Source organism: Leiobunum rupestre, chromosome 6 (genome assembly GCF_980474605.1).
Source record: "Leiobunum rupestre chromosome 6, qqLeiRupe1.1.hap1, whole genome shotgun sequence".
In the NCBI taxonomy this organism is placed as follows: Eukaryota; Metazoa; Arthropoda; class Arachnida; order Opiliones; family Sclerosomatidae; genus Leiobunum; species Leiobunum rupestre.
Genome location: NC_143389.1, coordinates 49,122,604 through 49,145,047, shown reverse-complemented (window position 1 = coordinate 49,145,047; position 22,444 = coordinate 49,122,604). Strand labels below are relative to the sequence as shown.

The 22,444-nt window shown below is 39.2% G+C and overlaps 1 protein-coding gene across 1 annotated transcript; it reads right to left on the bottom strand.

Annotated features, from left to right (window-relative positions):
- Positions 1–8,108: 8,108 nt before the first annotated feature.
- Positions 8,109–10,158, bottom strand: LOC149941329 (agrin-like). Its single transcript, XM_090179458.1, has 3 exons — positions 9,977–10,158; positions 8,273–8,565; positions 8,109–8,113 (listed from the first exon to the last, which is right to left on the bottom strand). Exons 1-3 carry the CDS (start codon positions 10,156–10,158, stop codon positions 8,109–8,111), a joined length of 480 nt encoding a protein of 159 aa, XP_090035584.1.
- Positions 10,159–22,444: the final 12,286 nt, after the last annotated feature.

Here is a 22,444-nt window from a genome sequence, read left to right as displayed (position 1 = left end):
AAGAGTCTATTTCAAAGTGGGCCGATCCCTCGCTGAGAAAACCATAGGCGAGCCGCGTCGACGGTAAAGCCTACTTTGGACGGACACAAACGGATCTGGCTGGCATCGTCCCCGTGCTTGGCAAATATTTGGGGCGCACCCAGGCGGCCACCCACTGCTGCCAGCGAAGCGCCCAAAAACACGCGCGGACCCCCAAAATAAACGTAGAATCTCAACGACTGACTGGATGGCAACCACGGCGCTCTTCAATGACAGATTCTTGGGTGTGCGTATCATCGCTATCGAAAGGTGACCGCTAGAAGCGGATTACGCGCTTGTCCGCGTACATTTTTTGAAATGATACCGCTGGTTTCATTTTTTTTTGCTTCTTCTTACGTTCAAATCTGGCAAAGATTTCGATTTTTGAGCTGTTTTTACATTTATTCCGTTTACTGATACGGGCGCGGTGACGTGGCAAAGTATAGTATTTTTAAATATACTCTATAATGGGACCTTTTAGCGGTTATGATGGATTGGGTGCTGAAAATATTACGACCTTAAACGCCGCGGCGTTGAATAGAGAGCCAAACATTGCAGGATGAAAAAAATAAATAAAACTTTAAAACGAGATCTGTCAGATTTTCCAAAAAACCATAACAAACCCAATTTTGATAAGGTCATTTCCGTGGTAGTAACTGACCAAAGTGGAATTCGAAATAAATAAAATTATTGCCGGTAAACGAACAGACATTAAGCGGACCCAAAAATGCAAAAATGCTTATAATCCTTGCGCTATTGAAAAGGTTACCATGGAAATGAATCATGTGATCGCGACGCACGAGCTAAACTTGACATGAGCAAAGCCAGAAACGCGCGAGGAATTCTCACTAACTTCCGTTTCCCATCAGTAAAGTTGATGACGCGTATTTCGTCACGGAATTGTAAGTGACGTAATTTACGTCATATCCCGTGAACAAGGTTTCATTATCGAAAATGCTTTTATGGCATATTTATGAGTGATTATGTTACATATGTTATAATGAATTACTTTTAGAGAATGTTAAACTCTTTTTATTTTCAAAACACAAAAGGTAACTCTACGAGAAATCACCGCCCTACAACTTAACCGCTTTTAAGAATAAACATTGCATCACGTAAAACGTTTGTTCCAAAACAAAGCCCAAATTAGCATAATTTATGACGGTCTTCAGTTTAAGAAAAAAAAAACAACTTTCAAGGTAGAAATATTTTCCAACAAAAATTGTTACGAAGAAGCTTAATATTTCATGCAGTTGAAACAATTAACGTTCTTAAATTAAGCCATATTGTTCGAGCAAAACGCTTCGAGCTTACTAATTAACTCCCTTGGGGTCGAATAAAAACATTAAAGAAATAAGGTCCCTCCCAAAAAAAAAGTGCCAAAACGTTCCCATATGAGTGGTTCACTTTCTCTTATGCACCGTGAAAAACAAAAAAGAAATATTAATATCAATTTAGAATCTGTCATCATCTTTCTTCGAGTTGCATTTTTTTCTTTCTAATTTTTTTTGTGCATCCCCGGAACTTTAAATAGCCACCCATTTAGTTTTTGGGGGCGGGGGGAGAAGGAGTGGCAATGTACGTCGAAGATTAACTATCTAATGCTTTAAACGTGGCGTTTCTCGGTCGTTGCTACGTCCGAAATAACAAAACGTCGACGTATACCTCGACCTCTGTGGAAAAAAAGGAAATTAAAACAAGAGAAACTAATTTCGTAAATAATGTAAACTTAGAGCGATGGGTTTTTACGCGTAATAGGAAATGCCTCCAAGAGGTTAAGAGGCACGTATTTCTACACGTACGTCTACGTATCAAGCTAATTTAGCTGGTCTGTCAAAGCATTAAAAAAAATCCCCCGTCTAAACTTCTAGGATACCTTGTTTATACTCTATTTTGAGTTCTTACTCTCTTCATTAGGTTTATTTTATTATCCCTATTCGGGTTTCCGTTGCTACGCAACGAGGTTTGAAATTGTTTATGATTAGGCTTAGCTTCTCTTTTCCCGCGCGGTACTGATGAAACCGGTCTACCGTGGTAAATTCTGGATATTTTAATTACTTTTTAATTCGATTTTGATTCGATGATCTATTTGGTCCGAGTTTCACGTTTTTATTTAATTCTCGAAGACCTATTGATTCGACTAATTCGTAAGTTTTGTAATTACTTTACACAGTGCCGGATTAAGGACTAGGCCTACAAGGCACAGGCCTATGGACTAATCTACTTATTCGCTAATTGACGGCTTTTAAAATTCATTTTGCGCGTGAAAATACCCCTACATGTTATGGTCAAAAAAGCACGCAAAGAAGGCTGTGTGCCCAAGACATGTACCTGTAGTGTCACGCGCTAAAACGTCATTTCAAAATCTGTCAATTGTATCATCCTTTGCAATGCAGTCCATAGGTGGTATCCGTGGTTCCTTTTAACTTAACATGATTAAAAAAACAGAATAATAAATATTTTATTATCTGCCCTGTTTTATTTGTAGCAGACGTCTAAGTAGACGTCTCTTAATTTTTAAAAACCGTTAAATTAGTTTTAAAAACCACTGATTTACAGTAAATATTCACTGATTGAAATAGCTCAAATTATGTCTTTTACAAACTAGTCACTAGTCCCTGAATAAATCGGTAAAAATCCAGAAGCCCCCACCAAAATCTGCCTACAGTAAATCTGGTACTGAATTTACAGTGGTTTAGGGTTTAGGTTTTTTTACCCCTTTTCATTATTAACGTTTCTCCCTGTTCGCGTGTTTTATCAAAATACTTTTCTTCTAGGATTTCGAGTTAGACTACACTAGAACAAAAGGTGTACACCTTTTCCAATAAATTGAACTATTCATTTGATCTGGTGGACAGAATGAGTGTTACCGTGCACTATTTGTCAAGGTCAGACACACCTACTCAACAGCGGGAATAAAGAAACTGATAAAATCGTCCGCTATCCACTGGCAGAGATTTTGGAAAAACGTTTTTACTCCGACTCGAACTATTCGCCATCACAGAATCGGAGTAAAATGACGTCATATGGTTACTCTTCTTACCCTACTCCAAAATCTAGTGCAAAAAGTGTACTATTTTTACTATCAATTAAACTATTTGCCATCCAAACTCGACTTTTAAGCAGATGACTATGACGTCAGAGACGTCCTAGTCCAAGTACTCTGTCTTTTAAGGAGTAGAAAGTGTATGTCAAATCCCAGATTCCCTTGACCAAGGATGTTTGGTCACCAGCGGACACTGGCAAATTGTTTTAATTTAGGGTATCCAGATGAAATAATTCGTGGCTAAGTCACTCGCAGCCTTCACAGAGATTATACAGCGCTATTTCAGTAGGCCTTGCAAGTATACACTATTATTTCTTGGAAATCAATTCCAAAAAACCGACAGAATTGGAGCAAAACGACACCAAAAGACTACATTATCTACCCTATCCAGAACTGACGAAACGTTCTCTATACCAAATAATTATCTATCACAAACGTATCCGATTTAAGAACCCAAACAATGAAATCTTTACCATCCTAAATTAAAGCATATACGAGATACTCAGCTCATTATATTTTTGCGTCTTTTAAACGGAAATTAGCATTACTCCGGATTAAGTTTTTTTTATCATGACCTCCTTCATCCCATCTTCCCTAAGTACGTATACGAAGATACGCGTCTTTTTAATGACTTCCAGGACGCCAAGCCTTTGCAAAATGCAACGAGGTAAACTTAGAGCTCGTAAATTTAAGAGCCGACTCAATTAGGTTGGCCGCTTTATCAACAGCGTACGGAGTCGCGAGACACGAGGATAATGGACGCAAAAAAGAGGGGATAAAATGAGAATATGATGTAGTGAAGAGGTCAACGAGAAAAAAGTATATAGAAGAATAAGGGGGTTCGTGATTAAGGCTGTCGTATATCTCTTCTCGGTTATAAAGTAAAGACTAAATTGTTCATTTTTCTCTGGAAAATAAAGCTGAAACGCGCGCTTAAAAATCGAACGTACGAATTCGTATTCGAGACGCGTTTTACAAATTAGCCTTGTAGGGGGCAAAAGCTGAAATAGGGTGAAGAATAAATGACGACCACCGGCCTAGACCTTCCCAAGATGGCGTTAAATTAGATCTCGAATCCTGTCTATTATATATTCTTTTTCTTTGCTTTAGGAGACGGGGGTGTCAATTAAAATACAAAGGAGCACCCACAATGTACGCTTTTCTCTTCGAGATTAAAGATTGCGTCCCAAAAACCGCCCATTTAAGGAGGGAAATACCGCCTCTTTTAATTATAAAAATTGAATAACCTCGTATTACCTGTTGATCATCATCAACGCGTAGTTCAGTCTAATGCGAAGAGGAAGGTGAAAGCTGCGGCTGTTATTTATAAACGTACCTATAGTATCTACCCCCGCAGTTGAAATTTAAATCACCAGATGGCGTAGGCGGAGGTTCGGGGTCGGTAAAATCTGTACTCTTAAATACACGGTAAATAACGCGATTATGTCTTAAGTTGGTGAGAAGGGAGGTATCGGATAATCATTTAAATTAATCATAGAAAATACAAATAAGCGGTAACAACATAAGTGTATAATTACTTTAAATAAGTGTGTCAGTTAGTCGAAATTTTTACCCGATAGCTATACGTGTGGAGTGACGTAAAATTGACGCCATACCCAAATAGATAAGCACCTTTAGGAAGAAAAATACCCAACTTAAAAATTTATTATCGCTATGATGACTCAGTAATGGTAATTCTAGAAATGATGACTTGGGTCTAGGGTGGTACCTTGGGTATTAGCCTAGCTGATTGTTTATTTATTTATGTATTTATTTAACAATTTAAGAAGAATATAGGGAACAAAAACACCTTTTACGCTACATTAAACTAATCGTTTTTTCTGGTGGACAGAATAACTTTTGACACCTCCTCAACAGCGGGAGTAAAGAGAATACACTGATAAAATCGTCCACTTATCCGTTTTGAAAAAACGTTTTTATCCTATCGAACTATTCGTCACCACAGAATCGGAATAGAATGACGTCATAGGGTTCGTAGTTCTCCATAAAAACCAGGGTTGGCAAGAGCCAGCCAGACTGGATTAAACCACCCTGGTTTAAGCCGGATTTAACCACCAAATAAATTCCATGGTTAAAACCACTTTTTTTTATTAAAAAAATATTGAGAAATTAATTAGAAACATTGACAAAAATTAACCTTCACTTTTTGTCGCAAGTAATGAGAGCTAACATATAAGCAATTAGGGTATCTTAAAATTAATTTTGCGCGTGAAAATACGCTGCCATGTTAGGGTATAAAAGCGGGTAAATAAGTCTGCTATACCTCACAATGTAAAGGTACTGTCACGCGCAAAAACGTAATTTTTAAATCGGGAAATTTGAGCAATGAGGGCTTGATATAAGCAATTTGATAATTTTTTATTAATAGTTTTAACCGGTTTAAACCACCGGTTACAGCCGGATTTAACCATACTGGATTTTTCAATTTAAAAAAAGCCGGTTTTTTGCCAACCCTGATAAAAACAAGTTATAAATGGGAATATAATGTATTGCACAAAGGACATAAGTAAATATGGCACTCCTTGGAATTCAAGCAGAGGCTCGCGTGCGAAATAAGTGTATGTATCCGCAGTGTTTGAAGAATGGCAACCTACATACTTTGAATGGTTGCAATGGAGAAAAAGATCTTGAATACACGCTTCAAATATAGAATTCCAGGGCGTTTGTGGGATAGGAGAACAGATCGACAAGCGGCGGCAGCGGTTATAGAGAGTTCTTATCGCAGACCCTCGTGGCGGGGTTAGTGGCTAATGTCACGCGACAGACAGTCGTTGACCGATAAAATGGCCCGTACGAATGAGACCACCTGTGATTTAGAGGTGTAAAAATATTCGCGGCTATATACACCGCCACCACCACCAAGTAGCACCTTCCACCCATCGGATAGGGTGCCACCAAATTATGGAATTTTTTTTAGGAAACAATGGAAGCAATTAACATCAACGTTGCCGTAAAATTTTAGAAAAACACTAATTAAGAAAAGGCTGGTCCGGGTATGTATAAACAGTCTGTTTTTGCTAGAAATATTCTCGTGCCGAGAGAGGATTGAAACTGGTATAAATTATCGGAACCCTAGCAGTCCGTGTTTGGACCTTTATTCGCCCTAATTTTCTTCTTGCTTATTAAGGGTCCACTACCTTTATTAACCCTAATTTTTTTCGAAGGGCCCGCTTGCTTATTAAGGGTCCACTACGACAAGGATCCGGCGCCTAGAATTTCACCAGCACCACTATCTTGAAATTAAAAGATTGCATAATTTACCCGAGGTCATGCAGAAACGTATCTGCACTGCCCTGATAATAACGTCTTTCTAAGGGTCCGGAACAATGGTTTCACCGAGACTAGGGTCCTCTCTCTTAGGTCCTAATGATCCTCCTTTGCAAATCTGACCTTGGAAAACTCCAAGTATTAAAAAAATAGGACTAGAAGTAGAACGTTTAAAACCAATTGTCCCAAACTTATAAAGGAAAACCAAATTGAAGTCAATGTGAAGGCGAAACCTTTGGCGTCTGTCGCGTCTTCGAAGCGGTTTAACACCCTTCGGTTCAAACGCGTCTCAACCCAAGAGTCCCTCCCTCGATTGTTCCACCGCTTGAGGTAGACATATTATGCCCCAAAGCCGTCTTCTTTCGACCAGACGGCCGCGAATAGTAATTATACTTATTAAGAGGACGAGGGATATTTCGCCCTTAAGTGCGCCGGTGACCCATTCAAATTGATAGCGGCGGTCGGGGTGAGACCAGCTCTAAGTACAAATATCCCGACCGAACACCGACGACAGACGGGGACCATCGCGAAAAGATGGAAAGTAGAAGCGAAAAATATCACCGTCGGCATCAGCATGGGTGTGGTAATTACGTGGGCGCGACATCGTGTAGTGGTATCCCTTACATAGGATGCCGTTATTAAAACGACCCGTTATCGAGTGCCAAAATCAATCGGGGACTAACGCCCGTTCCGGATTAACGCAGATCGTACCCCACTTTCACACGCGGATCTAAGCTACCAAGTTACGTCCTACGTTCGACGCAACAACTCGATTATCTTCGGCTATTCTTCATAGAAAACTTTCCACCGATTTCGTAAATCGATAGTGCCCCGTTAATGGGACGTCTAAGGAGGGGGGTGACTAATATTTAGCCTTCATTTCGGGTACGTATTCGCCCTCCTCGTCTGGTTAGATATTTCGTTAAAACGTTATTAATCGTAAGGTTATATCAGGTATTTAGAGGCAAGGCCTATTAAGAAAATATTTTTTTTTTGCTGAGAGGGGCTAGAAACGGGGTCAAAAACGTGTAGCCTGGTCCCCTCTCACACGATTCGAACCAATTTCGGTGTTAGTAATTAGGGAACCCGGGCGGCTTTTCTTTTCAAAGCTTGAACGGTTCCGCCGAAATATAAATGGCCCTAATTTCAAAATGGAATCAACACCGTATTTTTTGCCTTTCCTTAAACACTCTTAAATAGCTGGTTGCCCTATCATTTCATTATAAATCATTTGTTAAACGGTACAAATGGACTCGGGGAGGGGGCCTTCGTACCCCAGACTAATTGGTGCCCCGGGAACGCATGTCGTGACTAAGCGACAATCGCACCCAGACATGTTGAGACCTTTTTCGCCACATGCTCCATCTTTAAAAATCACGCGGAACTAATTTCTAGTGGTGAATATTTTTGCATTTTTATACTTCGCGGAACGGAAAATTTCATTTATTTTTCGCCGAGATAAACTTCAAAACACAAAAACGAAAATTCACGAACGTCTCACGCAACTTTCCTCTGTCAAGGCTGAGGCAACGTGCGCTTGTAGATTAAGTTGCGTTCCACATTTATGAATTTCAACTACCTTATTTTCACATAATCCCCTTCACAAATACCGCGGATTATGTAGCATTCGCCGTGTTTTAAAGACAAAACATTTCATTCAATTTATTAGCTACACTTTTAACAGTTACACTTACAAGTTACACCAAATTATTCAAAATATAAGGAATATTAATGCATTTAATTAATAAACACGTTTTTATGCTAAAATGTGTAATATTATTAAACTAGTGCACTGATAAACTAATAACTACCCCCAAAATTATATACGCTTAAAGTAAAACACGCTAAAAAAATCACAAATTCAGAAATACCGAGGTTTAATTTTTACGGAATACGCGGTAATTGCGAGTGTAATCCTACCTTTAACAGCGGCGATGGTCCTGTCCAGGGTGTTGAGGTTAAGTCGTAGCAAACTGGATGAAAGTCGAAGCCGGCCATTGCCTCCTTGTTTGACCAAGAAGATGCGAGTGTCCTTTTCGCGGACATCGCTGACGCAAAGCGAAGGGTCACCGAACCCGTCCACGATGACCGTATTCTCGGCCAGATTCCGGTCTCCCTTCAGAACCCTCTTGACCCTGACCACGCCGCGGTAAGTTCGTTCCGGCGAGTATTGGCTCCTGGCCCCCCTACTGATCACGTCGTTCTTTAAATTTCTATCCAGGTAAAAAGAGGTAATACAATATATCAGAAAAAAACCATGAGTGTTTGCGTTTCGCCAAATTGAAAGGGTTCCACTTTCTTCATCTTCAAAATGTTTCTATATTTGACTATCCCACGTCTCTGCGGTATGTCTCGCCGTATTTAGCTAAATGTCTGTACGCTACCGCGAATTGATTTTACGAACCCGCCGATAAGCACGCTCGACTAATAGCCAGTTAGCCAGTGATTTTAAAATTTAAACCTTTTAATCTACGCGTGAGAAGGTAGGCCATAATAGAAGCCAAGGACGAGACCATTATAGGGAAGATCAGTAGAGCTAAACTTAACCATTAATATATTAATATGAGAATTAAGTAGACTGAATACAATTTGGCTAAATATCTGATAAATTAATTATTTCCATCACGATTTGCATATATTTGTAACGAATAAATGGTACAAGAAGTTGTTTATTAAAATGAAACATGTAACTTTGCAGGCTCAACGCAGATAGGACGCAAATGCACACACCGAATCACGGTGCAAACTTTACAGCGCGTTTATTACTTCGCCTAACTATTGCAAATGTATAAATTATATTGCGTATATGGAAATATACAGGCCAAGATACATGTTTCAATTGAATAACATTATCAGTGTTTATTTTGAAAAACATGGAGTAAAAAACCTTGCGCGTGTATATTAAAGTAAAATTAAATAAAAACATGAACATTTTGCGTAAGTAAAGTAATTTTTATTTATTTTGCGTAAGTAAAGTAATTTTTATTTATTTTGCGTAAGTAAAGTAATTTTTATTTATTTTGCGTAAGTAAAGTAATTTTTATTTATTTTGCGTAAGTAAAGTAATTTTTATTTATTTTGCGTAAGTAAAGTAATTTTTATTTATAAATAAAAATTACTTTACTTACGCAAAATGTTCGTGTTCTTATTTAATTTTACCAGAAGTAAATGAATTGAAGTTAACGAAATAGCGTTCAGAATCGGAGGGCGTTTTCCTTATGAAAATGATGAGAAAATCGAGTCAAATTAAAGCTAATTTCCATCCCAGTCTTTGGACGCGATAAATTTCCCTTGGGAATTGTGGGTATAGCTATTTCTATGTATAAAAAATGGTTTCATAAAAACAAAAACGTTTTTTTCGGGCTAGGAGCGCGCAAAACTTTAAATTCGAGGTCAAAATGTAACTTCATGAGGAAAACGCCTCCAGCACGGGGAGTATAGCAGTCTGATAACTTCGGTTCATTTACTTTTGATTTTACTATAATCAGTGTATTGAGATGGATACTTATCTCGTAAGAAATATATTATATACTTATGATAGTAAATTAGAAAAGTTAGAAATTAATTAAACCGTAAGCTATCCATAATATAATTTGAATGAAACTTAATTGATAAAATATTCACCTATGGTAAAAAGGCGCTGGTTTGTAGAGCCTTTCGACGGTCCCGGTGAAAACCATGTTGGCCCTCTCTTCCTCCTTCTCGAGGGCTTCGGCCGAGGTCAGAGTCTCGTCTCTGGTACAAGGGGCGCCGTTTGACCTCCGGTAACGCCCGGTGACCTTGACTGGACCGAACGCGCAGATCATCCATATCGCGAGCGCAAACGCCACCGAAATTGGCCGAAAAGTAACGAGAATCGCCATTGGATCCCAAATGAACGACAGACACTTTATCCGCTTAACACCAAAACGCGTCGAGACGTTGTTCGTCCGTAGCTGGCATAACGGATACTGTCTGCGGACGACAACAAAGTTTACTTCTTCCGAAAGAATGAAACTCAGGAGGTCAACACCTTAAACGTTTCTTTGTAAATGCTTCCCGAAAGTTTCGAGGGTCGTCGGGGTGGCGGCCGTCGTACGGAGGGGCGCGAGAAGAATCTCCCAGGAAAGAAAATATCCGATTTACATTCCTTTTTATTTTACGATTATCGGAGCTATTTTCGCGCCGTTTTTAACGCTCGCTGGAGACGCGCTTTCGATCCAACCATAAATTACCCCCAAATTACAACTTCGTGACTTTAACGGAGCTATATTTCATTGCGCGATCGAAACAACAACTGGCTAGCTCGCCCTAAACTAATAAAAACGTTTACTTTCTTCCGCTAGGTATAATACCTGATATAAAGGAGGGTGGAGGGTGACGCGTACCTTGGTACTTTATTTATCAAGGACCAAATAATCGACAGAATCCGATTACCGAAGCTTTTAAAAAATTAAAAGCTTTAACGGTCTGTAAATTGAGATTTTGAAGACGCGTGATTTCGGCTGGCGCGTGAGGTTTATTCGCGCCGACTTGGTAAAATTCCCTTCCAATTTAATCTTAATGTATCATCTCTTCCCGTTTCGAATTATTTCCAAGTTAAAACGAGCGAAACGACGACTAAGAAATTAGCAAACTGAGCTAAACCTTCGACGAAACTAGAGAACTAAAAATTCGTAACACTTTAAAAATTTGCTTCTTTTTGGTGAGGAAGAGGGGAAAACGCACGCAGCCGTTTATGGGAGGAGATACGTGGTAAATATCCCCAACTCGTCCTTGGCTCGCTTCAGCCCAGACCCGATGCGCCGCGGAGGGGGGAGAGAAACTCGCCTACCCGCTGATTGGCAAGTGGTCTATTGGTGCTCTCGCTTATACCGTTTTCCACCCCCCCCCCCCCAATCTCTTCCTTCTCGATCTTCGCTGGTTTTTGTACCAGCTTTGCCAAACCAAACGTACTATAATTATTGTACAATTCGATAATATTACCTTTCGATTTTCAGAGTTAATCAAAATGCATTTTTAAAATGCAAAATGCAAAATACCATTTTGCATTTTGAGTTAGAAAAAGTATTTTGCATTTTAAGTTTCTAGATAACTATTTTACATTTTGCATTTTCTAGGTAACTATTTTACATTTTGCATTTTGAGTTTCTAGGTAACTATTTTACATTTTGCATTTTGAGTTTCTAGGTAACTATTTTACATTTTGCATTTTGAGTTTCTAGGTAACTATTTTACATTTTGCATTTTGAGTTTCTAGGTAACTATTTTACATTTTGCATTTTGCGATTCGGCTATTTTGAAGAATAGGTCCCTCTCCTATATATTTGTTTTGATTGCGCTAAAATATTGTATTTTTCGCAAGGAATCTATTGCCGTTAAAATTATTTGTCGGAAATAAATACTTAACGAGATATAGTTAATTCAAAATTATATATAATTGGCCTATCCTTCAAAATAGCCCATTTTGGGTAAAGTGTAGAATAGCTGCCTCCACCCCATTTGTTTTATATATATTTTTTGGATAAAGGGCAAGATGGGGATTATTTTAATGTTATTTTTTTTGGCGGAGCCTTTACAAAGATATGAATTTTTAAACATTGGCCTTTTGCAGTGAATTTTCCCTAGGACGATTCTTTAAATTCCTAGATTTTAATGCGTTTTGGAGAACGTGGGGCTGATGACGAAATAGAAAAATGTGGTAATGCAAAACATTACTAACTTATTTTTTTATTTTAGGTATTTTCGCCGTATTTCAACGCATTTTAGGGGTTTTGGCGTGGAAAATAGGTTAGGTTAGGTTATTGATATTATTAAGTTACTTGGATTTATATTGGGTTGACGATACTTGATGCGTCAGGCTTGGTGCTGTCCTCTAGGTTGCGTTATAGATGGCCCATAGCTTTTTTAGTATGGGGTTGGGGAGGCGCCGCACGCGCCCAGCGCTCGAGCGAAGTGAGTGCGCGGCGCCGTCAGGCACCAATACTTCGAATAAATTTGACGTTGTTTAATACCACATAACACAGAAGACATATAATATGACATAGTATGGTTAAAAAAGCGTTGAAATTCGGGGAAAATTCCCAACCCTTAAAAGTTAGTACTGTTTTGCATTTCAGCCTTTTTCTTTTTCGTCATCAGTCCTACGTTATCCAAAAAGGATTAAAATTATTAATCCAAGATGCAATGCTCAAAAACATAGGGAACAAAGGCTTAACTTTGAATTTCCATAACTCCACGATAATTGTTTCCGACAAAAAAAATTGCACCATTGAATCCCTAGCAGCTTAACCTTTTTTAAACAATAAAATAAAAAAAATTGGGTTCAGGGACCTATAATTAAAAAATCCCGTAACTATTTTACATTTTGAGTTTCTAGGTAACTATTTTACATTTTGCATTTTGAGTTTCTAGGTAACTATTTTACATTTTGCATTTTGAGTTTCTAGGTAACTATTTTACATTTTGAGTTTCTACGTAACTATTTTACATTTTGAGTTTCTACGTAACTATTTTACATTTTGAGTTTCTAGGTAGCTATTTTACATTTTGAGTTTCTAGGTAACTATTTTACATTTTACATTTTGAGTTTCTAGGTAACTATTTTACATTTTGAGTTTCTAGGTAACTATTTTACATTTTGAGTTTCTAGGTAACTATTTTACATTTTGAGTTTCTAGGTAACTATTTTACATTTTGAGCTGCAAAAACCATTTTACATTTAAAATTTTTCATTTAGAACAAGACGTACGACGATCGGAATACACACAATCCTCCTGATGTGTTAAGTTTGTTTGAGCTATTCACAGCAACCTGCAACGCCAGTGACATAACCAATATATATCCACGGCCATACTTATTTTCACTTATACTTATTTGTTACTTCTGTGGTCACACTTATTTGTTAATTCTGGTCACACGTTGATTGTCCCTCTTATTGGTTACTTCTGGTCACACGTTGCAAGCATCGCGTACTTCTGTGGTCACACTTATTTGTTACTTTTGGTCATATTAGAACGGCCTCCAATAAGTGTCACACTTATTTGTTACTTCAGGTCATACGTTGTAAGCATCACGTATTACTCCGATAAGTGTCACACTTATTTGTTACTTCAGGTCATACGTTGTAAGCATCGCGTATTACTCCGATAAGTGTCACACTTCTTTGTTACTTTGGGTCATATTAGAACGGCCTCCAATAAGTGTCACACTTATTTGTTACTTCAGGTCATACGTTGTAAGTATCACGTATTACTCCGATTAGTGTCACACTTATTTGTTACTTTGGGTCATATTAGAACGGCCTCCGAGAAGTGTCACACTTATTTGTTACTTTGGGTCATATTAGAACGGCCTCCGAGAAGTGTCACTCTTATTTGTTACTTTGGGTCATATTAGAACGGCCTTGGAAAATGCCAGAGATAAATTCGCGTATAGTCTTTATAACCACGCGTATTTCCAATGTTAGAAGTTGAGGGGGGTACGTATACGTTGTCCAAAAAACCTTACTTAGAATTAAAATTAAGCAACGTAATTGCAATTCTAGGTTATATGGAAACCATAGCTATTCAAAAATATAACTTTCATGAAAGTCGGACTTAAATTAAGGAACGTTATGTCGATTTTCAGGCGGAAATATAAAGCCACGAACATTGGGGTCCCGTAAATAACCCCGAAAACTATACTTAAATTTAATATTTACTGATAACCGAAGGGATAGTTCCGCGGAATCCTAACCTATCCAATAATATTTTTTTAACGTTGCCGGAATTAATTTTTAACAAAATATCTACCACACAAAGCCAAACTACCGAAAACGATAAATTGGGCAAATGCCCAACTTCTTGGGCTTCGATTTCAAAAATTTATGAAAGGCTATCAATGGCGAGATATGGACACTCGAACGAGATATCATCGACTCTTCTAGCCCTAACCGTTGAAGAGATATGCACGGTGGCATCGGCATAGGCTACACTGGACTAATACACACAAATCCTTAGGATTGTGTATAAAAACCAAATTTCAAAATGCATTTTGCATTTTGAGTTATGGAGAAAGTATTTGGCAATTTGCATTTAAAATTATGGAGAAAGTATTTTCCATTTTGAATTTTTCATTGGGGAAAAAACACATTTTGAACCACCCTGTCGATTATCTCACATACTACTATTCGCCTACTATAATTTTTCTATATTTCCGATGTTTGCGCAATAGTTGAAGAAATATTAGTAAGTTCCTTTCGGTTAACTTAAGAACGAAATTTCCAGTCTGTTATATAACTTCTAGTTGGTTAAGAATGGAAATATTATACTCCTTGGAGTGTTGGTTTCTACTGTCTTAAGCTTGTTTTCCACTAGCGCGTAAAAACGTTTGAACGTTTCAAAGCTGAGAAACGCGTCGTTGCGCGCGCCAGTGGAAAGCAAGCTTCAGACTCGCAAAGACGGCCGACTAGTTAAGTGTGCTGTAGGAACGAAATAGGCAGTGAAACTTAGAAGTTGCGACCAAATAAATATCAAGCGCGTCCACGTTATAGCGAGTAATCAAAGTTGGCCGTAGTTGTATACTATAATTTTCGAGAAAATTCGATAGTTTTGCGGTTTCGATACTATAATTTAAGTTTTGGGACCTGGCAACGCTGTCGCGTACACTCAAGCGATTGATTTGGAGAGAATGCAACTGCTGACAATTGCTCTTTTTTAAGGCAAAATTGATTTAAATCAATGTCGAAAGTTTACGGGGAGGATATGTTAGAAAAAGTTACTTGATATGGGTGGTTACCGTGGATAGCGACGACTTTCGCGTGAGAATTCTCAGAGTCTTTGCGTAAAAATGGTTTTGGAAAATGAGAAGTTTTTCGTATAAAATTTGCCTTAGAGGGCTATAAAGTTCCATATTTATGGTGGATGAACTAATTTCGTATTTTCGCCACCAGATTTATAAGAGGGTAGGGCAAATGGCGCTAGTTATGTTAAACATAAATGTTTGTTTTCCGGTTTATTAACTAAATCTAAAATCTAACACGCGCGGCGACTTGTTTTAACGTAACTTATGTTTAAGGTGGTGCGTTGGGTATTAGCCTAGCTGATTTTGATTTTGATTTACTAGCGTCAATCACCGTAAGCTTCTGTTAAACTTACATTGTTAGACGAACCTTTACGCTGAACGTTTTACGGGCGGGGGGGAAGACAATTTCCGAATTTTCCCCTTCCGGCGGCAGCAGGCGCTAAAGCTACTAGCCAATGAAAAATGTACGCAAGAAAATCGACAACTTTTGACGGGTTGCGTACTCCGTGTGTGGGGTGTTGTGTTTGTGGCTCTTAGATGGGAGACAGAAACAATTTTATGTCAACAATTCAGTTCTAGATTAAGGACTAGGCCTAATAGGCATAGGTCTATAGGCCCCCACCAACAGAAATCAATGGATTTTTTACTAATTCGGTTTAAGAGAAAAACATATTAGGATTGTTGCTTTATTATTGGAAAAAATCGTTATACTCGTGGCATAAGCTCAGCTTCGGGACACGCGAGTTTTGCGTTTTTATGCTTTCCTTACATACGCCCCCACCAAAATCTGCATAGGGCCCCACCTTCAGTAAATCCGGTACTGCAACACACCGATTTTGTTCAAACTCGGGGGATTGGTAGACCTTCATGTAACTTGAAAAATCCTAAAGGGATTTTATTCAATGGGCAACAGGTTTGCCATGGTAACGAAAAATGTTTTTGACAACATAAAATTGAAATTTTCCCATTGAAAATAACATGGGATTTGGATCGATTTCCCTGTGAAAAAAAATTAAAAAATTGATCAAAATGTGATCAATTATTATTTTGGTATTTTAATTTTTTTTTCAATTTTGTAAAATGTTTTACAGGGGGGGAGGAATCGGTCAAAATCCCATGTTATTTTCAGTGGGAAAATTTAATATTTTGTGTTGTCAAAAACATTTTTTGTTGCCATGGTAAAACCATTGCCCATTGAATAAAATCCCTTTAGGATTTTTCAAGTTACATGAAGGTCTACCAATCCCCCGAGTTTGAACAAAATCGGTGTGTAACACCTGGGGTAGTCTCCTTGTAAGTAGCGCCAAAAATGTCAAATCGGGCAATATTGGAACCCTTGGAGGAAGGAGGGACCGATTTACTAGACGTAATATTCCCTTTGGGTTTCGAGTGCGAACAAGACTTAGTTTTTGGTAAAAAAACACGTTTAATAGGTCCGAACGCCCTTACAGAAAGATTTTTCACTCTGTTCCTGCATTTGGTGGTGAAACCATTGGGGGGTAAATAATGACAAGCTCCATATGAAAACTAACCGCCACTTTTTACACCAGAAAGTTTTGATTTTTGGGCAGGTTAATTTGTTTTTAGCCCTGCCAAAAGGTCAGTCCCGAAGTTTTCTTTGGGTCAGAAATCTCAGAATGCGTGTAAAAATTTAACCAAATATTGAATAGTTATTTTTAATGACTTTGTTCGTTCGAAATAAATCTTCACCTTTTAAAAGTCCAACTTTCAGAACTTGTCAAATATTATTTTTCGACCATAAGAAAATAATATTCTTAATCATAGCGGATTTTGCGTGATAGAGAACAGGTGTGGAGGTCGACTCAAGAATCGAGTACTCCTAAGCTGGAGAGTCTGGCGCCATCTATGGAGACAATTGTGAAGTTTTATGCCTTGTTTTCACTGGACTGAAATTTTTTGCGCATTGCGTTACCGCTGCGATAGTAGACTGAAAATAAGCTTTGAATGGGTATGCAAATAGATATATTAGATCTATAAAGCGGAAGTTAAACATTTACTGTCTGTATAGCTCAGACCATAAGTGTATAATATTATTACATAAGTGTGACACTTCCTATTCTTCACATGCAAAAGTTTTACTGAGAGCTATTCACAAGACAGACTGCATTACAGGCTTCGTCGCAGTTTTGCGTCCGCTTGCTAACGCGTCACACGTAGCCTTTGACAGCACCTCGCTAGGTGGTGATTTTGTTCTTGTGATGACGTCACTCCGATACTACAGAAAAATATTCCCCAACGAGACAACTTAAGAGACTGATGACATAAAATGAAAAAGTTACTCTGCGTAAAATTTTTTACTTATTTATAAATCATAAATGAAGTTGAAAGTACTTACTTGAAATAATTAAATAATAATGTATTTCAGAGTCTTTAAATTTCCCTAGCAAGCCCAAAAACCAACCTAAAATGCACTCCACCACTAAATTCGATAAGCCCCTGTTCCCCTGTCATTTACAAATTTTTCCCGAATGGTTTCAGCGAAATAAAATGCCCAATTTTAAGGGCCCCCATCCCTTCCGTAAACTGCAACCTTGAACCTCGTCGTGGTGGAATGAAGTAACAGGTGGGGAGGCAACTCCTCAAGCTGGCTAATCAAGGCTCTGCTTCTTCCTTAAGCTGGTATCGTGCTGATGGCTAAATTGTGTAATAATATTGGCCTACAGATGCCAGCACCACGAAACATGGTGCCAGAAGTCGTAGGATGAAGCACTTTCACAGTATTTATTCTCATACTATTTATTGTCGCGCTTTATCTTTTTAACGAACTACGGATGACAGCATATTTCAGTTTTCATCGCGCAAGGCCTAGAATTTTTAGGAGCCGCGACAGTTCGAGTAAGCTTCAAGGTCGAATGCAGTGGGACCCGCGATGTTTCTAAAAACTCGTGGTTGCTCAGACTATACTAAGTGAACTCTTGAACAATTTTTTTTTCGTTTTTCCTTGACGACAACTCACAACAACATGAACAACGCTCCTGTACTTTCGTCTAATATCCCACCACCACCTCCTTTGTCTTTTGTGGGAAATATTTATGAGAACTGGAAGTTATTTCGCGCTCAATATGCAAATTTTGAAATTGCGACGGGAATTGGAAATCTCGCTGGTAATGTACGACTCGCTACATTTTTATCAGTATGTGGACAAGACTGTTTTAGAGTATATCAGTCATTCACAATCCCAGCAGCGCAAGCCAATGATTTAGATCACATTATCACTGCTTTAGAGACACACTTTCAACCTCAAAGTAATGTGATTTATGAGCGTTTTGTATTCTACTCTGCGAAGCAAGATTCATCTGAGACAATTGACCAGTACGTGCACAGGCTTCGACAACTTGCTCAATCCTGTAGTTTTGGAAATTTGCTAGATGACTTTATTCGAGATAGAATCGTCTTAGGCACCTCTGACTCCAACTCTAGATCTCGCATGCTGAGAGATCCGAACCTGACGCTAGCCACGGCGTTAGATATATGTCGAACTAACGAGCTAGCGGATAAACAGCTGAAACACCTGGACGACGGTGAATCTGTTAACTATGTGAAAAAAGCCAACAATGCTAACTCCCGACAACTTAGAGGCAAAGCATCACGTAAGGCAAATGAAAACATGTTAATAAATGATTGTTATTATTGTGGAAAACGACATGAACGTGATAGACAAAGCTGTCCAGCCTGGGGTAAAACGTGCAGTTCTTGCAAAGGCTTAAATCATTTCCATCAATTGTGTAAATCTAATGCGAAGAAAGGTTCCATGGAAAATGTCAAGAAATCTAAAGGACGAAGACGCAAAAAGGATTTACATTATGTTGAGGCCGCTCAAGATGAAGATTCCGAAGAATCTATTTACGCAATAGAGTATTTCATCGATTCCCTATCGACCGTTGCAAACAAATATTTTGCAACGCTGAAAGTGAGAGACAGAGCTGAAGTTCATAATGTCAGATTTCAAGTTGATACTGGTTCAACGTGCAAGGTTCTTTCAAAATCTATTTACGATAAATTACCTTCTACTATGAAACGTTTTCGCACAACGCATGTGACTCTTCGTTGCTACGATGGCATGACGATTAAGCCGCTAGGAGAAGCTACTATTCAGTGCACTTATAATTACAAGTCTTACGAATTAGTCTTCCAAGTAGTCAAAGAAGACAAAATACCGTTACTTTCTGGAGAAACGTCTGAGAAATTAGGTATCATTTCTATGAATGTTCCTCGTAAAGAAGAACGTATTCACGCAGTGACCACTCCGTCAGAAACCAAGAGTCTTTCAAGTCCACTCACCAGAGAGAAGATTTTAGAAGAGTATCCCGAAGTCTTTGAAGGTCTAGGATGCTTACCTGGTGAATGTCGTTTAGTCGTTGACAAAAGCGCGTCACCAGTACAAGATCGTCCACACAGAGTACCCGTAGCTATGCGAGAACCACTGAAGATTCGAATAGACGAACTTGTTGAAATGGGTGTCCTGTCTAAAGTGACCGAACCCACCGACTGGATATCGAGTATGGTTGTGGTGAAAAAACCAAATAAAATTAGAATCTGTCTGGATCCTCTAGAGCTCAATAAGGTCTTAAAACGAGCAAAGTTTCCTTTGAAAACAATCGACGAGATTCTCCCTCGAATGTCGCAAGCTATGGTGTTCAGTGTTTTGGATGCCAAGGATGGGTTTTGGCAGGTGAAGTTGGACGAAGAGAGTAGTGTCCTAACAACGTTTTGGACGCCTTTTGGCCGATACCGCTGGCTACGAATGCCGTTCGGACTTACAACGTCACCAGAAGAGTATCAGAGACGTCAAAATGAATTACTTGTTGGTCTCAAAGGAGTTGATAACATGACGGATGATATTATTGTGTTTGGGTGTGGCGTGAATTTAGAAGAAGCAATAAAGGACCATGATCTAAATCTTCGAGCTCTCCTCGAACGAGCTCGTGAAAATAATTTTAAACTCAACAAGTCAAAAATGAAGCTTCGTATGACGCAAGTGCCATACATGGGCCACTTGTTGACCACTGAAGGTGTTAAACCTGATCCAGAAAAAGTGTCCGCAGTCAAAGAAATGCCTATGCCACACAACATTCAATCCCTTCAAAGTTTTATTGGGTTTGTCATGTATTTGGCTAAATTCCTTCCAAAACTTTCGGATTTCACTGAACCTTTGAGGCAACTCACTCGAAAAGGAGCAGAATGGAAGTGGACAGACGAGCACACTCAAGCCGTCGAATCTGTCAAAGCCTTGGCTACAGAAATTCCAATATTACGTTATTACAACGTCCATGAACCGGTAACTCTGCAATGCGACGCTAGCAACGTCGGAGTTGGTGCGACCTTGTTGCAAAATGGCCAACCCGTTGCTTTCGCTTCACGTTCCTTAACTCCAACGGAACGCAAATATGCCCAAAGTGAAAAGGAGGGACTTGCAATTGTTTTTGGTTGTAAACGTTTTCATCAGTACCTATGTGGAAGAGACAAGGTAAACGTCAAAACGGACCACAAACCACTTGAAACGATATTTCGCAAATCGTTGATGTCCGCGCCGAAGCGACTTCAGTGTATGCTTCTAAAGTTGCAAAATTACTCTTTAGACGTGCGATACAAAAAAGGGTCTGAAATGTACATCGCAGATTGTTTATCAAGAGTATCGCTTCCGGACATGGAACTCGAAAATGATGGAGACATGGCCTTCATCGTCTTTCATTTGAAAGAAGAAAGAGCATTTCCTTCTCTATTGGAGAAAATAAAACTTGCCGATTACGCTCGAATGTCGGATAGTCGAATTTGCAAAATTAAAATAGCCACAGAAGAAGATAAAAGTCTCCAAGTTCTTCAAACTGCAATTGTTGAAGGGTGGCCACATACCCGAAACAAAATTCCACCAGAAATTCGACAATTCTGGAATTTCAGAGAATGCCTCACAATCGACGATGGCGTAATTTTGAAAGGGTCTCAGGTGTTAATCCCACAAAAATTGAGAGCGGAAACTCTCAAGCTACTTCACTCAAGCAAAGCTAGAGAAGTTGTCTTTTGGCCAGGAATGTCGGTAGATATCAAGAAAGCCGTCGCTGAGTGCACGGTCTGCAACGAATTTACTCGTTCTCAACAGAAAGAACCATTGATGTCGGTTCCTTTAGCGAACTTACCTTGGCAAAAGATCGCGATGGACTTATTTACATTGTCTACTGAGACTCACAAGTACTTAGTTATGGTCGATGTGTACTCTGATTACTTTGAAGTAGATCGCTTGCCCGAGACAACGGCGGAATCAGTGGTCGAAGTATGCGAGAAACACTTCAGTAGGTTTGGAATTCCTGAAGTAGTTATAACGGACAACGGACCACCGTTCAGTTCGCGTGCTTTCAAAGAATTCTCAGACCTATGGGGATTCAAACACGAGACGTCTTCTCCATATCACGCTCAAGGTAACGGCAAAGCCGAGTCAGCGGTTAAAATTGCAAAAACGAGGTTAAAAAAGCTTGAACGGACGAAAGAAGATTTTTATCTCGCGCTTCTTGAATGGAGAAACACCCCAACCGAAAGTGTCGAGTACAGTCCGGCGCAAAGACTTCAATCGCGACGGCTACGATCTCAACTCCCTTACTCCCAAAAACAACTTAAGCCGTCTGTACCTCGAAGCGTAAAACTTCTGAGTTATGACCGAATTTGTACTGAATTACGTGGTTTTTTCTCTAATATGCTAAAAAAATCCGTCGGATTTTCCAAATGGATGGAGAGTCGGTCAACGCCCTCAAGGAAGCAGGATTTGTCGCTGATACAGGTCCGAACTGGGGAGTCTTCAAGATACTCAACAATCCAAACCAAAGTTGTTAGTGTTTCAGAGTGTGAGGTTAATCCCACACCTGTAATAGTACCCGAGCCTAACGACACGGAAATTTCAGGATTAGAGGACTTAGCGCCTCTGTTAAGCGATGACTCGGAAGTGGACACGGTGACAAAGGATCTCAAAGTCTTCAGCCTATCGAGCCCTGATGAGGTCCATGATAAGGTGGTTCAACCAGATGGAGCAATAGTGGAGGAGACTGGTGGAACTAATGAAACCAGCGCGAGTTGTGTGGTCTCCACACTCATTAAGGTGGTACAAATAAATCTTCGCCACTGTAGGGCAGCCTCCGCTGTCTGTCGAAGGCTTTCTGAGGAGCAAATTCACGTTGCTCTGAATTTCCAATGGGAAAATTCTTGGTCTTAATAGTGCAGGTAATGTCTATTTATGACTATAATTCCGCTTCGCCCAGAGCTTTCAATCGATCACTCTAGGGGACACCTCCGTGGTTAAAATCATCTACTCTACTTCTGACG